This window comes from Procambarus clarkii, chromosome 39, assembly GCF_040958095.1.
Source record: "Procambarus clarkii isolate CNS0578487 chromosome 39, FALCON_Pclarkii_2.0, whole genome shotgun sequence".
Taxonomy (NCBI): domain Eukaryota; kingdom Metazoa; phylum Arthropoda; class Malacostraca; order Decapoda; family Cambaridae; genus Procambarus; species Procambarus clarkii.
In genome coordinates this window covers 20,761,300-20,779,108 of record NC_091188.1, presented here as the reverse complement: position 1 = coordinate 20,779,108, position 17,809 = coordinate 20,761,300, and the positions used below count along the sequence as shown (strand labels likewise).

Here is a 17,809-nt window from a genome sequence, read left to right as displayed (position 1 = left end):
ATGCTGATAAATGTAAAGTTCTGAGGCTAGGTAATGATGATAGAGTTACAAGATACGAGCTAGATGGTGTTGAGATTGCGAAGTCGGATTGCGAAAGGGATCTGGGAGTTATGATTAGTAAGAATTTAAAACAAAAGGATCAATGTATGAATGTTCGTAATAAGGCGAATAGGACACTGGGATTTATTAATCGAAGCGTTAGTAACAAGACATCTGGTGTGGTTCTTAAGCTATATCTTGCTCTGGTTAGGCCCCATTTAGATTATGCAGTTCAGTTTTGGTCGCCGTATTATAGAATGGATATAAATTCACTTGAACGTGTCCAACGTAGGACGACTAAGTTAATTCCCCAAATTAGAAATCTTTCATATGAAGAAAGATTAACAAAGCTTAAGTTGCATTCACTGGAAAGACGAAGAGTTAGGGGTGACATGATAGAGGTTTACAAGTGGATGAATGGACATAACAGGGGGGATATTAATAGGGTATTAAAAATATCAACACAAGACAGAACACGAAACAATGGGTATAAATTGGATAAATTTAGATTTAGGAAAGACTTGGGTAAATACTGGTTCAGTAACAGGGTTGTTGATTTGTGGAACCAATTGCCGCGTAACGTGGTGGAGGTGGTGTCCCTCGATTGTTTCAAGCGCGGGTTGGACAAGTATATGAGTGGGAATGGGTGGTTATAGAATAGGAGCTGCCTCGTATGGGCCAATAGGCCACTGCAGTTACCTTTGTTCTTATGTTCTTATGTAACATCACAATCCTTACCACTATCAACTGCCTCAACTATGCTGGAATAAAATGATAGCAAATTTGTTAAACTTAAACGGCCATTTGTAAAACCATGTTGCGACTCATTTATTAATTTATGTTTTTCAAGATGAAGACGAATTGTATTTGCAATTATCGATTCAAGTAACTTTCCCACAATAGACGTTAGGCTAATTGGCCGATAGTTTGACGCAAGTGATCTCCTTTCTTAAAAATTGGTACCACATTAGCTACCTTCCATGACTCTGGCACTCTGCCTAACTCTATTGACTTATTAAATGTGGTAGACAGTGGCTCGGAAAGCTCCTCTTTGCGTTCTTTAAGTACCCTGGCAAACACTTCATCCGGCCCTGGGGATTTGTTTGGTTTTAGTTTTACTATTTGTTTAATTACATCCTCCCTGGTAACTGCTAAAATAGTCAACCTGTCCTCGTCCCCACCCACATAGACTTGTTCGGCTGAAGGCATATTAACTTCCTCTTTAGTAAATACAGATATAAAATATTTATTAAAAATACTACTCATCTCCTCGTCATTATCCGTTATTTGACCTGTCTCAGTTTTTAATGGACCTATCCTTTCCCTAGTCTTAGTTCGATATAACTGAAAAAAGCCTTTAGGATTTGTCTTTGCTTGCCCTGCTATGCGAACTTTGTTGTTTCTTTTTGCTTTCCTTATCTCTTTTTTAACATTTCTAACCAGTTGTGCGAATTCCTGTTCTAAACTGACTTCCCCATTCTTAATCCTTTTGTACCACGCTCTCTTTTTACCTATAAGGTTCTTCAGATTCTTTGTTATCCACTTTGGATCATTAGTATTCGATCTATTCAATTTGTATGGTATACTACATTCCTGGGCTTTGCTTAGAATATTTTTAAATAGGTTATATTTTGAATCCACATCGAAATCCCCTTTTACGTCACCTGTCGCTGGGTTCAGGTCTGTCCCACGCCCCATACCCAAGACATTCAATCTATTTGACTCAAAAAATTTCTTAGGATATTGAAATCAGCTTTTCGAAAATCAGGCACTTTAACAGAATTTTCTACAACAGATCTATTTCATTTTATGCTAAATCTGATTTCTTTATGATCACTGTTCCCTAGCTCACTCCCTATTTCTATGTCTTTAATTTGTGTTTCCCTGTTAGTTAATACTAAATCTAAAATATTATTTCCCCACGTTGGTTCCTTAATGTGTTGCGTAAGAAAGCTAACGTCAAATAATTCTAGAAAATCTTCTGCTTCATTATTCCCTGTTTTGTTCAACCAGTTTATTCCATTAAAATTAAAGTCACCCATGACATAAATACTGTTAGATCTAGATGTTCTAGATATTTCATCCCATAGCTGCTTTGCTTCCATTCTGTCTAAATTTGGTGGCCTATATATAACTCCTATTATAATATTATTTGTTTTTTCGTTTAATTCTATCCAAATAGTTTCTGTGTGTGGATCAGTCTTGATTCCCTCTTTGAGACTACATTTCAAATTATCCCTAACATATAAGGCTACTCCCCCTCCTCGTCTAATATATCTATCTGTGTGAAATAGGAAATAGTTTAAATCCATTTGTTTGATATTCAGCTAATAGTTCTCTATTTACTACATTCATCCACGTTTCGGTAAGTGTCGGAAAACCCGACACCATTTAATAATATTATATTCAACAGGCAGATAATATTGCTGCTGCTGTTGTATAAACAAGTTACCCTTAGAAAATGTAGCTTGTAGTGGAAGTTTCCGTCAATAGAAAACGGGATATCATTGCCACATAGTACTATAAATTCACCAGCTATTGTGTTGGGAATTATTCTTAAATACATTAGTCTTTACACTTTTTACCATCATAAAAACATCACACATAAATTTGCTTAATTATCAGTAACAAAATAAAGTAAATGTGACCTTTCTATCACTTACTGACATCTAGACAAGTGAGCCAGTAGCGTCAGTAGTAGGGAGTGGTCAGCCATTGTTGTTAGACCGGAGTCGTGGAGCAAATTCAGCTCCTATAATTTCTCTTGGACGAAGTGTTATGGAGATCAGAGTAGTGTTCTGCCATCATCAACACGCTGTCAGCAACCACAAGGGAAGTGTCTTTCCAAAATCCGTTTATCTAATCATTTCTGGCCAGTTAATGTTAGTAGATATAGGGCAAACTGGTTAGAACACAAATAATCAACTCAATAAAGGTAATTAAGCCTTGGTCCTTATCTTATCTATTATACAGTGTTTTCTCTGATATAGCTGTCATATATTAGGATTCTGGCTTTACAGCTAGCGCCCTTTGACAGGAACAAGAAGAGGAAGCAAGACTTGATACATCAGTTACTGGGTGATGGAAGCAGCCTCAAACGAGGATAATTTGGTGTCTACATCCTAGTTATACCTGGTGGACTAAGCCTGCTGTACAATAAGATAAGGAACCTCCTCAATGTATACCAATATATGTAGTTTAATACTGTAGTTTGATTGGCTGCATATATATAAATTTAATATAACCCCCCCCCTCCTAATGTGTAAGGACCGATTTGTGAGATTATTGCAGAAATACAGTCCACTTAATATCATACCAATTGCTATCGAAGTATATAAATTAACGTAAATATAAATTCAATATAAATTCATATAAATTAAATAAATATAAATCTAACAGGTCGGTCCCCACAGTAAGTGCAATAACATCTATTTTTTCTGTGCAGACAAGAGCATTCAACTCGTTTATTTTGTTTCTAAGACTTCTACTGTTTGTGTAATATACCCTACGTGAATTGTTATTTTGAGGCCCTTCTCTTTCCCTGATCATTTTGCCAATTTGTTTCTCCAACAAACACATATTATTATTACCTACTTCCTCCCTATCAATTCCCATACCACTATCTACTAACAGTTTAAACCCAAACAAATGCCTCTAACCACTGGTTCCAACGAGCTCACAAGAGTAACAATCCCAGCCCTCGATAGATGCATTCCATCACGAACATACATTTCACTTCTTCCATAGAAGTGTTCCCAGTTGTCTATGAAAGATATTGCATTTGATTTGCAATATCTTTCCAGCCGGCAATTGACACCAAGATCCCTCGACAACCATTCGTTCCCAACGCTCTTTCTTGGAAGAATGCCACATATGATCGGGATTCCTCCCTTGCTCCTAACTAATTCTATGGCTCATCCAGCACTTTTAAATCATCCAGCACTGTACCATCATCCAGCACTGTACCATCATCCAGCACTGTGTCATCATCCAGCACTGTGTCATCATCCGGCACTGTGTCATCATCCAGCACTGTTTCATCATCCAGCACTGTGTCATCATCCAGCACTGTACCATCATGTAGCACTGTGTCATCATCCAACAATGTCATTCATCCAGCACTGTGTTTCATCCAGCACTGTCATCATCCAGCACTGTCATCATCCAGCACTGTCATCATCCAGCACTGTCATCATTCAGCACTGTGCCATCATCCAGCACTGTGCCATCATGCAGCACTGTGCCATCATGCAGCACTGTGCCATCATCCAGCACTGTGCCATCATCCAGCACTGTGCCATCATCCAGCACTGTGTCATCATGCAACACTGTGCCATCATGCAGCACTGTGCCATCATCCAGCACTGTGCCATCATCCAGCACTGTGCCATCATCCAGCACTGTGCCTTCATGTAGCACTGTGCTATCGTCCATCAATGTCATTCATCCAGCACTGTCATCATCCAGCACTGTGCCATCTTCCAACACTTTCATCATACTGCACTGTGTAATCATCCAGCACGGTCATAATCCAGCAGTGTGCCATCATCCAGCAGTTTAATCATCCAGCAGTTAATTCATCCAGCAGTTTCATCATCCAGCACTGTGCCATCATATAGCAGTGTGTCTTCATCCAGCACTGTGCCATCATGGAGCACTGTGTCATCATGGAGCACTGTGCCATCATGGAGCACTGTGTCATCATCCAGCACCTTGCCATCATCCAGCACTGGCTCATCATCCAGCACTGTGGTATCATGCAGAATTGTGTCACCATCCAGCACTGTGCCATCATCCAGCAGTTTAATCATCCAGCAGTTTCATCATCCAGCACTGTGCCATCATATAGCAGTGTGTCTTCATCCAGCACTGTGCCATCATGGAGCATGTGTCATCATCCAGCACCCTGCCATCATCCAGCACTGGCTCATCATCCAGCACTGTGCTATCAAGCAGAATTGTGTCATCATCCAGCACTGTGCCATTATCCAGCACTCTACCATGATACAACACTGTGCCAGTATCCATCAGAGTGCAATCATGACGCACTGTGCCATCATGCATCACTCTCATCGTGCAGCACTGTGCCATCATTCAACACGGCGCCATCATACAGCACGACGTCTACCTGACCTCACACTATTCACTAACCTCACTATACACGCTGCCTGACCTCACACTATCACACTAACAGCAGTGCTGTTGTTTGCCTTCCTGACCTAACATTTCCCAACATTCAGTAACGGACCTGATGGACATTGTGACATTGCACTTCATGTTTTCCTGCCTACAAAACCCACTGGTGCATGATGCATGATCATGCTTGTCTAACTTTTAATATTAAATTCAGAGATTAACCTTATCTGGGCAAACCAGTCATTCGAGGATTTAAAATGTCATTCAATGCTGAATTACTGATCAACGATTTAATTAATTCACGAAATACAACATAGAAAACTCATGTATTGAATATTGATGACCAGGGAGAGACTATACACATTTCAAGATAATTACATCAGAATATGGAATAGTTTAGTGAAAGAGAGACTGAGTTTATTTTGTTCTGGCTAGCATATATTATACGGACAATGTATATCTGTCTATATACATCCTTCCTTTCGTACATACATACATACATACATACATACATACATACATACATACATACATACATACATACAAACATACATACATACATACATACATACATACATACATACATACATACATACAAACATACATACATTCATTCATACATACATTCGTTCATACATAGGGAGAAATCAACAAGGAGCTGAAGGATGTGAGAAACAAAAAGCAGCCTATAAAGTGAGGTGAGAGTAGTAAAGGTGGAAATAAAAAGCCTCAAAGAGAACTCTACCCCAGGTGCAGTGCCAGTTAACAACCAACCCTCAAAGAAACTGGCAATATCTCACTTGCATGAACCTCTATAGCAGAATTCACATTCTCAGAAATCCTCAGATAGGGCCCAGAAGCTACGTACACAGTGAACGACGTTGCCATGAAAGCAGCCACTTCACAGGAGGAAGTAAGGTACATTAATCAGCCGCTGTGATGGACAAGAGCTGTAGTTGTTAATAAGTTAAGAAACAGATGACTGCTGACTCCTGTTATCAGGCTGAGAGTTTTCCCTTCCCATATCTTATGGTAAGCCTTACCCACTAGTTTTTCCTAAAATACAACCCACCAATTGTTTTAAGAACTAGGGTACCCAATCACTGCTGGACGAACAGAGGCGTAGAGCTACGGATTGGCGCCTAGTCAATCCTTCCTGGCCAGGACACGAACCTAGGCCAAATCACTCGCAAAAAGTGGGGCGAATGTGTTACCACTGTACCACCAACCCTTAGGGAGGAATATTGGAAAGTTAAGGAAATATCTTCAGTGATAAGATCCCACAGAAGTATAAAGAAGGTTTTCAGTCTAGTCTCGTACAACAAAGACAGGACTCGGTGAATATAGTGTTCCCGAACGAGGCCACAAAAAAGGAAATTCGAGCAAAGAAGAGTTTACTACTAATTGCATGGAATGTAAAAAAGGTATTCCTTCAGAGCAACATTGGGGAGACAATGTACTTGACTGTTGCAAACCTTTTCAACAGTGTAACAGGGCTGCATCCTGGAAGGTATAGAAACTAGAAGTCGAAATTGTACCCCTCAAGATAAAAAAGATTCAGCATAATCTGGGACAATTACGTTGTTTGGATGGAAGCTGGATATCTGGGTTAACAAGAGGCAATAGGTTAAATGTATATTGTGACGGGTCGGTGCTGGAAGATGGCAGGGCAGGATGTGGTGTCCTAATAAGGGAATATACTGAGTTTGGAACTGTGGACAGGAAAATTGCACTTCAACTTAATAATTATATATCATCCACACAAGCTGAACTGCAGGCCAATCTGGCAGGGAGGGACGAATTACGTAAATACGTAAAAGATGTTTTTGTATTTATCGAATGCCGAGGAGCACTTGATCCTTAAACACTCGAAATTCAATATTCATATTTATAGTTGAGGATTGTAAGAAAAGGATAGAAGGATTTGTGATAGCTCAAAGGTCACACAGTGAAATTTATATGGATCCCATCTCATGTTGGAATAGTGCTCATCGAGGAGGCGGATGACCTGGCCAAACGCACCACATCAAAACCATAAGTTGACTTTGAATGTATTTTAACAATGAGACAAATAAGAACCAAAATTAGAAATATTAATAATAAGGGAGAAGTGGCGAGGAGAGTTATAATATATGAGGGAAGCCAAACCATGATTTGCTCCAGTTGTAACATGTGGGCCGAGTCAGCGGAGACTGATTTGTCTGTGATAAACAGTGAAGTATTGGTGATTGGACCGACGTAACCTGGGATGGCCCAATTGAGTTACTAGATGGAATTAACGTCCGTCTGTCCTCTAAGTTAAGACTTGTTTTAGGTGAAGCCTTTAGAGGAAGTCAGTTAATGTGTTGGTGGAAACCAGCCGAAGTGTTGCTGGAGAGTAGTAGGAGTGTTTTGAATCTGTGATGATAATGTGGAGGACCGACCCATGATTTACTGAGAAAGGTGGACTCACCGGCATGAGTACAGAAGAAGACAGGCTCAGGGAAGGTACCTTGAGAGTTGTATGATAGAAGATAGAAGTGGACTCGCCGGGATAGAAGATAGTAAAAGTTCTTCTGTTGTGTTCTGTGTGAAAGTGACACCTGCAATGTCATGTTACGTACATATGTAAGAAGTGTATATAGTTACAGAAAGTACACGTGGTGCTGGTTTCTCTTTAGTATTGTTTACCCCCATTTCCGTTGGATGACTATTGCTGCTTGTTCTTAATAACTTACCTATGACTCGGGGTTGGATTGGATTTAAGAAGCACTAAGGCCCCATATAAGGTTTGAAATGAAAAGAACCCAGTTACTGGTTAAGTGAAGCCATAACATTCGAGATGTGAATGTCCGTCTTTAATTTTATCTTATGATTTATATCCCACTTGATCTCACAAATGTTATGGACGGAGTTTAACTCACGTAAGTGTAAAGTAATGTAGATAAGTGTAAAGTAATGCCAGGGAAACAGGAGGTCAGACATAAGGTACCAGTAGGGAGATGAAATCCCTCAAGAATGAGGTCAAGAAAAGATCTGGGAGCTGATATCACAGTGAACCTGCGTCCTGAAGCCCATGTCAAAAAGGACAAAATCAGTTGCAAATGCTAGGCTGGCGAATATACGAACTACCTTCAGAAAGTTGTGAAAGGTACTTTATGCGCCACATTTGTCAATCCAAACCTGGGTCTGTGTCTCTAGCATAGAGTCCATAGCTAATGATGCACATTCCCCCCTGGCTGCAACACACAGACAACATGGACCCCAGCAGCTTTCCAGAGAATCTATCTCATGCAGTTTTCCCAGAGAGTGGTCCGGAAGAGTGGGGAGCTCAACTACGACCCTCTGCAACCTGCTGTTTCAGACTCACCTGGCGTTGTTCCTTCACAGGGCGTCTTCTTCCCCAGCAGGCCATCAACAATTCTTCATTCAGGGCATATGAGGTCCCATCCCCAGTTTACACCCCCACTCTCCTCAGCTCACCTACTCTGCACCTTGTGCTACCATACGAATGTAAATGTGAAGCTAGGATACCCCACACTTCTTATAGGCTTACACAGACACCTTAGCCATTGCTCTATGATGACAGTGGCACTGTGGGATCTTACAAATGTTCTAGACAAACGGCCCCAGAAATTGACACACAATTCCAGAGCGATCCCAGTGTCTATCAATCTCCTCAGAAATGTGCTTAAGCCTAATCTCTTCCTAGATGTTCCCGCAGTGTTCAGTGTTCAGCAATTAGTTACAACTCAGCCCTGCAGGGTCACTAGATAAGGACCAGAGAAAGAACGAACACAGAAACACAAAGTTCATAAAATATAATTATGTGAGAACCTGAATTCCTGTACCAACTAAAATGTTCTCTGGGCCGTCTATTATATATACAAGGAGGTGAGACAATGACTCTTGAAGCCGGGAAAGGTACTGCATGAGACAGCAACCGCAACAGTGATCAACCACAGAGTGAAGACGAAGAAAGTTAAAGGCATGCCTGGACCAGACTGGTACTGGAGCTGAAAGGTATGCGTTACGAGGAAAGACTAACAAAGTTAAGCCTCACGTCACTGAAACTCAGAAGAGTCAGGGAAGACATGATTACCCAACCCGTCCTCCTAATAGAACGCCGCATTTTGACTTATAATTTACATAAGGCCAAAAAATGCCTTGCTTCAAAATGGTAGTGGCTCATGAAATTGACGTACTGTCCCATTTTTTGTTTTGGGTCCTCTGGTAGGTAGCATGGGGCCCTTGACTACAACAGTTTCAAGATGTTGGGAAACCTTAGGAGTGTGGGCTGGATTACCACCTACAAATTTTTCAGAAGAATTGACAAGGTAGAAAAAGACATTATTTAGCATGGGGAGTACACGGACAAAGGGATATAGGTGAAAACTTAGTACCGAAATGAGTCACTGAGGCAATATGAAGATTTTTTTCACTTTCAGAGTAGTTAACAAATTGAATACACAAGCAAGTGATATGATGGAGGCGGACTCTATGCACGATGCGATAGATAGAGCCCAATAGGCTCAGGAACCTGCACAGTAGTTCATTGATACTTGAGAGGCGGGACCAAAGAGACAATGCTCAACACCTGCAAGCACAGTAATACACAATGATGACAACAACAAACATGGAAGTACTCTATTTAGCCCCCCTCCCCCCTCAATTTTTCCTAATACAGAATATTAAGATACCATCCTGAGAAAAGTTTCCTGCTGACGTGTCAGAAAGATGTCGGAGTCGGGGATACGAAACAAGGAAATAAAGGGGGGCGGAGGGCACCGAAGGTGGAGTAGGAGGAAACTGAATATATTATATATCCTTTGGTAGGTAGGAGTGAGTGATGGTTCAAAGAGACGCGCCTGAGGTTGCTGGAGCTGTCTCGAGCAACGCTGTGTGCTCCCAGAATTTATTTTAGGGTTGAGTTGAATTTATTTGTTGGCTAGAAAGTATATTTTTTATAGTTAATATAAAAATTTGGTTTATATTAACTTTAGAGAGTTTAATTTAAGGTAGAGCGCTGACCTGACGTTATAGTTTTCACGACAAATGACGTTTAGCCACTTGAGGCGATTCTAGGTGATGTTATAATATTAGGTTTTACAAGCGTTTAGATCATTTTAGGCTATTTTTTATTGTTTATTTTGGTAAAGTTGTACTGATTTATTTAGGGTGAGTGGAGAAATGTAGAGGCCGGCCATCTGGGTCAATTTATTCATCACAATACATACACTTCCGCTCAACATGCACATACTCAACATATTCTAATTCTTTACCTTTTTCTGATGATTCTATTGCCTCTCTTGCATTGGCGTCTCCTCATCACATAACCGTTTATATTTCTGCCTGCATAGACGCTACAACTTCAGTCTCGCTCGCCTGAGCTGACTAGTCTAGCTCAGTACATTTGAATGTGCTGAACAAGGCTATTTTTCTTGCTCGGTTATTTACTTGGGATAAAAGAGAAAAATAGTGGAGTTTCACAATTTTGTTCTGCTACTAATAAAGAGAAGCATTTACAGTGTGGAGGGTTGGTTAACTCTCCAGGACCGTCCCAGATGTGACTCAGGTGTATACACCTTCCTTACCCAGGTACACTATGTTTACCTTTTGCCTACCATCTTAACACTCATAGATTATTGTTGGTCTCCTTTGTAGCCACTTCTCCTCTACAGCACCGACACTCACTGCCTCACCTCCTCCCTGGTACCAACACTCACACTGCCTCACCTCCTCCCTGGTACCAACACTCACACTGCCTCACCTCCTCCCTGGTACCAACACTCACACTGCCTCACCTCCTCCCTGTTACCAACACTCACACTGCCTCACCTCCTCCCTGGTACCAACACTCACACTGCCTCACCTCCTCCCTGGTACCAACACTCACACTGCCTCACCTCCTCCCTGGTACCAACACTCACACTGCCTCACCTCCTCCCTGGTACCAACACTCACACTGCCTCACCTCCTCCCTGGTACCAACACTCACACTGCCTCACCTCCTCCCTGGTACCAACACTCACACTGCCTCACCTCCTCCCTGGTACCAACACTCACACTGCCTCACCTCCTCCCTGGTACCAACACTCACACTGCCTCACCTCCTCCCTGGTACCAACACCCACACTGCCTCACCTCACCCCTGGTACCAACACTCACACTGCCTCACCTCCTCCCTGGTACCAACACTCACACTGCCTCACCTCCTCCCTGGTACCAACACTCACACTGCCTCACCTCCTCCCTGGTACCAACACCCACACTGCCTCACCTCCTCCCTGGTACCAACACTCACACTGCCTCACCTCCTCCCTGGTACCAACACCCACACTGCCTCACCTCCTCCCTGGTACCAACACTCACACTGCCTCACCTCCTCCCTGGTACCAACACTCACACTGCCTCACCTCCTCCCTGGTACCAACACTCACACTGCCTCACCTCCTCCCTGGTACCAACACTCACACTGCCTCACATGCAGAAAACAGTAGAGAAAGGCTTCAGGAACTGTTTGATATGGTTACATTAGACCATCTTGCACTAACAGCTGGCTCAACTCTCTCTTGTGCCAGCTGACTCCATTACCAATTCTCTTGTTACCCATCTTCGGTGTTAACTATGGCATGATCATCAGGCCTTTGCGTAATTGTCAACCAGAATTCATTACGTCTGGTCTTAATGACAACCAATTCATTTCCTGAAGACGAAACTACCGCTAATGGTTTTCCTCCAACGACCAGAGTTGCAGATAATAACTTTCATACGACGACCAAACGACCATTCAGAGATTTAATCAGAAGATGTGAAGGAATGGCCCATCCGAGGCGGTAGGTAACGGTGCTATTTTACCAGGGCTAATGATTCTTGTATGGTCTTCTTATATCCTCTCTCTCTCTCTCTCTCTCTCTCTCTCTCTCTCTCTCTCTCTCTCTCTCTCTCTCTCTCTCTCTCTCTCTCTCTCTCTCTCTCTCTCTCTGTGTCTCTCTCTCTCTCTGTGTCTCTCTCTCTCTCTGTGTCTCTCTCTCTCTGTGTCTCTCTCTCTCTCTCTGTCTCTCTCTCTCTCTCTCTCTCTCTCTCTCTCTCTCTCTCTCTCTCTCTCTCTCTCTCTCTCTCTCTCTCTTCTCTCTCTCTCTCTCTCTCTCTCTCTCTCTCTCTCTCTCTCTCTCTCTCTCTCTCTCTCTCTCTCTCTCTTTCAACTCCCCCTCCCCTCTCTCCTCCCCTCTCCCATCCCCGCTCCCCTCCCGCGCTGATACAGCTTGGGGACCAGACGAGTGCGCAGACAGATGCTCCTCTAAGGTAGTTGTGTGATGGTGGCCACATGAAAGTCGGGCCCAACACAGTGACTAAATGACCTCATTTGTCTTGAATGAGTTTGTGCACTCAAGGGCCTTTATATGATGAGAAAGCGGCCAGAGGAACATAAAGCCTACTATCACATGAGGGTTAATTTTATATTTACTTGTGCTAGGATCTCCGACCGTATCAATGATGGTGATTGGCTCCGTAATGGCCGGATATGTGGCCACGTAGCGTGGCCTTTGTCGGTCTGACGAGGAGAGATTTGTGTGGTTATAGGCAGGATGGTCGCCACCGTTGATGCTGGAGGCTGCGGAATCTTGTAGCAGCTTGTGGCAGCTTCCCTAGCAGCTTGTGGCAGCTTGAAGCATCGCGTGGCAGCTTGTTGCAGCTTGAAGCATCTCATGGCAGCTTCAAGCATCTTTTGGCAGCTTGAAGCATCTTATGGCGGCAGCTTGTTGCGGCTTGAAGCATCTTATGGCAGCTTGAAGCATCTTATGGCAGCTTGAAGCATCTCATGGCAGCTTGAAGCATCGCGTGGCAACTTGTTGCAGCTGATAGCAGCGCGTGGTAGTTTAGCAGGTTGTGTATCTTGAAACAGATTGTGAGAGCTTCCTTCTTGAGGTTATCTTGAGATGATTTCGGGGCTTTTTTTTAGTGTCCCCGCGGCCCGGTCCTCGACCAGGCCTCCACCCCCAGGAAGCAGCCCGTGACAGCTGACTAACACCCAGGTACCTATTTTACTGCTAGGTAACAGGGGCATAGGGTGAAAGAAACTCTGCCCGTTGTTTCTCGCCAGCGCCTGGGATTGAACCCAGGACCACAGGATCACAAGTCCCGCGTGCTGTCCGCTCGGCCGACCGACTCCCGCTTGCAGCACCTTGAGGTAGAGAATGTGGGAGATTGTGACAACTTGCATAAGATTGATGCAGCTGATAGTATCTCACAGCAGCTTGTGGAACCTTGAAGCAGCTTTTGGCACTTTGTACCACCTTTCGGCAGCTTGAGGCCTTTTGTGGCAGCTTATGGCAGCTTTTAGCAGCTTGTGGAAGACTGAAGCAACTTGTACCATATAGCAACAGCTCAAACCTGTGATAGTCACCAATATAGTCACAAAACCAGACCTAGCAGTCCATAACTGATAGACTGGCTCCACAGACTATTAATGTAATAGTGGCGATGTAGTTCCTGAGAGCAGGAAGAGAGTTCTCAATACCATCTTCCTGCTCTCAAGAGCTGTACGTCCACCATCATAAACATGGCAGACGGCCCAAGGTAAAGTCTAGTTCAAGTTAATAGGAGTCGGATGTGCTGTATCTTTACTATGCAATTTTTATGTTCGTAAATTTCCTCCAAAGATTTTCGTGTGTATTAAGCAGGGTCGGCACCAGGGGTCTTGGATGCAGGTCTGTGACCTAATTGGATGAGTTTCGTATCGATCTGCCAATTGGAGAGTGGCCTTAAGTCACATGACTCCTGAGGGGGAGTTACGTGATATCACATGACCTCACGTAACCTCCCAGGACCTCAGGGAAAGAGTTCAGGACGCAGTATGGCGCTGAGACCGGCTGCGGGAGTAACGCCGTGACGAAGTTTTACATTTTCCAAATGAATTAATGACGTGCTGGAGGCGGATGTTTGACGACTCCTGCCACGACTCGACTCAACTCGAGGAATACTAGTGGTGTGGCTCCACTTTTTCACTGCATCCAAGTTCTAAATATCTTTAGCGAAAAAGAATAAGGAGCTGACTCCTAAGTAAATCAGAGTCGCTTAGCTTCTATTAAGTTAAAGAACAGTAACACAGGTCTGGAGTATAATGCAATGGCAGTAGACTTATGCCACTACAGTGACACTGTGATTCCAGTGATGTTAGTAGAAGTGTATAATTAGGGTCACTGTATTTCCCCATCCATGGTGGAAAAGATGAAAGTGTAGAGTTATCTTGACCTCTTCTTAACAGCTGGGCCGTTGAGAGGGAGTCAAGACTACCCCTACAGTAATAGTAGGAGAATGTTTCCCTGACAAGGACATTGAGCTTCTGTGGCTACCTCTAGCCAGTGACGGCCACAAACTTTGATTTAATACTTGCAACGCCTGCCAAGGACTGGAGCCCTAGGCAACACCCGGCTTCCTAGGGCCAGAGCGGTCTATATGGACCACTGCGAAGATCAGAGTGACAAAGAGAGAAGTCTGTAGCACAGAAAGGAGGTCAGAGTATCATGGGAGAGTCAAGAGGTGGCCTGTGAGGTCCCCGATAACGCCACGCCATGAGTGAGCAACGCATGCCATCAAGGACGATGAGCAACTTATGGCAGCAAGGACGACGAGCAACGCATGCCATCAAGGACGATGAGCAACGCATGCCAGCAAGGACAATAAACAACGCATGTCCGCAAGGACGACGAGAAACGCATGCCAGCAAGGACGACGAGCAACGCATGCCATCAAGGACGACAAGCAACGCGTCAACGCATGCCAGCAAGGACAACGAGCAACTTATGGCAGCAAGGACGACGAGCAACTTATGGCAGCAAGGACGATGAGCAACGCATGCCAGCAAGGACGACGAGCAACGCATCAACGCTTGCCAGCAAGGACGACGAGCAACGCATGCAATCTAGGACGACGAGCAACGCATGGCAGCAAGAACGATGAGCAATGCATGCCAACAAGGACGATGAGCAACGCATGCCAGCAAGAACGACGAGCAACGCATGTCAGCAAGGACGACGAGCAACGCATGCCAGCAAGGACGATGAGCAACGCATGCCAGCAAGGACGACGAGCAACGCATGCCAGCAAGGACGACGAGCAACGCATGCCAGCAAGGACGACGAGCAACGCATGCCAGCAAGGACGACGAGCAATGCATGCCAGCAAGGACGATGAGCAACGCATGCCAGCAAGGACGACGAGAAAGGCATGCCAGCAAGGACGACGAGCAACGCATGCCAGCAAGGACGATGAGCAACGCATGCCAGCAAGAACGACGAGCAACGCATGCCAGCAAGGACGACGAGCAACGCATGCCAGCAAGGACGATGAGCAACGCCTGCCAGCAAGGACGATGAGCAACGCCTGCCAGCAAGGACGACGAGCAACGCATGCCAGCAAGGACGATGAGCAACGCATGCCAGCAAGGACGACGAGCAACGCATGCCAGCAAGGACGACGAGCAACGCATGCCAGCAAGGACGATGAGCAACGCATGCCAGCAAGGACGATGAGCAACGCATGCCAGCAAGGACGACGAGCAACGCATGCCAGCATGGACGACGAGCAACGCATGCCAGCAAGGACGACGAGCAACGCATGCCAGCAAGGACGACGAGCAACGCATGCCAGCAAGAACGACAAGCAACGCATGCCAGCAAGAACGACGAGCAACGCATGCCAGCAAGGACGATGAGCAACGGATGCCAGCAAGGACGATGAGCAACGCATGCCAGCAAGGACGATGAGCAACGCATGCCAGCAAGGACGATGAGCAACGCATGCCAGCAAGGACGACGAGCAACGCATGCCAGCAAGGACGACGAGCAACGCATGCCAGCAAGGACGACGAGCAACGCATGCCAGCAAGGACGACGAGCAACGCATGCCAGCAAGGACGACGAGCAACGCATGCCAGCAAGGACGACGAGCAACGCATGCCAGCAAGGACGACGAGCAACGCATGCCAGCAAGGACGACGAGCAACGCATGCCAGCAAGGACGATGAGCAACGCATGCCAGCAAGGACGACGAGCAACGCCTGCCAGCAAGGACGATGAGCAACGCCTGCCAGCAAGGACGACGAGCAACGCATGCCAGCAAGGACGACGAGCAACGCATGCCAGCAAGGACGACGAGCAACGCATGCCAGCAAGGACGACGAGCAACGCATGCCAGCAAGGACGACGAGCAAGGACGACGAGCAACGCCTGCCAGCAAGGACGATGAGCAACGCATGCCAGCAAGGACGACGAGCAACGCATGCCAGCAAGGACGACGAGCAACGCATGTCAGCAAGGACGACGAGCAACGCATGCCAGCAAGGACGACGAGCAACGCATGCCAGCAAGGACGACGAGCAACGCCTGCCAGCAAGGACGACGAGCAACGCATGCCAGCAAGGACGATGAGCAACGCATGCCAGCAAGGACGATGAGCAACGCCTGCCAGCAAGGACGACGAGCAACGCATGCCAGCAAGGACGACGAGCAACGCCTGCCAGCAAGGACGATGAGCAACGCATGCCAGCAAGGACGACGAGCAACGCATGCCAGCAAGGACGACGAGCAACGCATGCCAGCAAGGACGACGAGCAACGCATGCCAGAAAGGACGACGAGCAACGCATGCCAGCAAGGACGACGAGTAACGCATGCCAGCAAGGACGATGAGTAACGCATGCCAGCAAGGACGATGAGTAACGCATGCCAGCAAGGACGATGAGCAACGCCTGCCAGCAAGGACGATGAGCAACGCCTGCCAGCAAGGACGACGAGCAACGCATGCCAGCAAGGACGACGAGCAACGCATGCCAGCAAGGACGATGAGCAACGCATGCCAGCAAGGACGATGAGCAACGCCTGCCAGCAAGGACGACGAGCAACGCATGCCAGCAAGGACGACGAGCAACGCCTGCCAGCAAGGACGATGAGCAACGCATGCCAGCAAGGACGACGAGCAACGCATGCCAGCAAGGACGACGAGCAACGCATGTCAGCAAGGACGACGAGCAACGCATGCCAGCAAGGACGACGAGCAACGCATGCCAGCAAGGACGACGAGCAACGCCTGCCAGCAAGGACGACGAGCAACGCCTGCCAGCAAGGACGATGAGCAACGCATGCCAGCAAGGACGATGAGCAACGCCTGCCAGCAAGGACGACGAGCAACGTATGCCAGCAAGGACGACGAGCAACGCCTGCCAGCAAGGACGATGAGCAACGCATGCCAGCAAGGACGACGAGCAACGCATGCCAGCAAGGACGACGAGCAACGCCTGCCAGCAAGGACGATGAGCAACGCCTGCCAGCAAGGACGACGAGCAACGCATGCCAGCAAGGACGACGAGCAACGCATGCCAGCAAGGACGATGAGCAACGCCTGCCAGCAAGGACGACGAGCAACGCATGCCAGCAAGGACGACGAGCAACGCCTGCCAGCAAGGACGATGAGCAACGCATGCCAGCAAGGACGACGAGCAACGCATGCCAGCAAGGACGACGAGCAACGCATGCCAGGAAGGACGACGAGCAACGCATGTCAGCAAGGACGACGAGCAATGCATGCCAGCAAGGACGATGAGTAACGCATGCCAGCAAGGACGATGAGTAACGCATGCCAGCAAGGACGATGAG

The 17,809-nt window shown here is 46.0% G+C and overlaps 5 protein-coding genes across 5 annotated transcripts; all 5 read left to right on the top strand.

Annotated features, from left to right (window-relative positions):
• The first annotated feature begins 4,688 nt into the window (after positions 1-4,688).
• LOC138372609 (histidine-rich protein PFHRP-II-like) lies at positions 4,689-5,171 on the top strand. The gene has a single exon (XM_069338099.1). The coding sequence runs from the start codon at positions 4,689-4,691 to the stop codon at positions 5,169-5,171; it is 483 nt and encodes a 160-aa protein (XP_069194200.1).
• Positions 5,172-15,001: 9,830 nt separating this feature from the next.
• Positions 15,002-15,871, top strand: LOC138372608 (uncharacterized). The gene has a single exon (XM_069338098.1). It carries the CDS (start codon positions 15,002-15,004, stop codon positions 15,869-15,871), a length of 870 nt encoding a protein of 289 aa, XP_069194199.1.
• A 74-nt stretch (positions 15,872-15,945) lies between these two features.
• LOC138372607 (uncharacterized) lies at positions 15,946-16,404 on the top strand. The gene has a single exon (XM_069338097.1). The coding sequence runs from the start codon at positions 15,946-15,948 to the stop codon at positions 16,402-16,404; it is 459 nt and encodes a 152-aa protein (XP_069194198.1).
• Positions 16,405-16,437: 33 nt separating this feature from the next.
• LOC138372606 (uncharacterized) lies at positions 16,438-16,824 on the top strand. The gene has a single exon (XM_069338096.1). The coding sequence runs from the start codon at positions 16,438-16,440 to the stop codon at positions 16,822-16,824; it is 387 nt and encodes a 128-aa protein (XP_069194197.1).
• Positions 16,825-17,139: 315 nt separating this feature from the next.
• On the top strand, positions 17,140-17,760 carry LOC138372605 (uncharacterized). The gene has a single exon (XM_069338095.1). The coding sequence runs from the start codon at positions 17,140-17,142 to the stop codon at positions 17,758-17,760; it is 621 nt and encodes a 206-aa protein (XP_069194196.1).
• Positions 17,761-17,809: the final 49 nt, after the last annotated feature.

Excerpts from the sequence above, each read along its gene's own strand:
- LOC138372609 (XM_069338099.1), top strand. The coding sequence starts at position 4,689 with ATGGAGCACTGTGTCATCATGGAGCACTGTGCCATCATGGAGCACTGT.
- LOC138372608 (XM_069338098.1), top strand. The coding sequence starts at position 15,002 with ATGAGCAACGCATGCCAGCAAGGACGACGAGCAACGCATCAACGCTTG.
- LOC138372607 (XM_069338097.1), top strand. The coding sequence starts at position 15,946 with ATGAGCAACGCATGCCAGCAAGGACGACGAGCAACGCATGCCAGCAAG.
- LOC138372606 (XM_069338096.1), top strand. The coding sequence starts at position 16,438 with ATGCCAGCAAGGACGACGAGCAACGCATGTCAGCAAGGACGACGAGCA.
- LOC138372605 (XM_069338095.1), top strand. The coding sequence starts at position 17,140 with ATGCCAGCAAGGACGACGAGCAACGCATGTCAGCAAGGACGACGAGCA.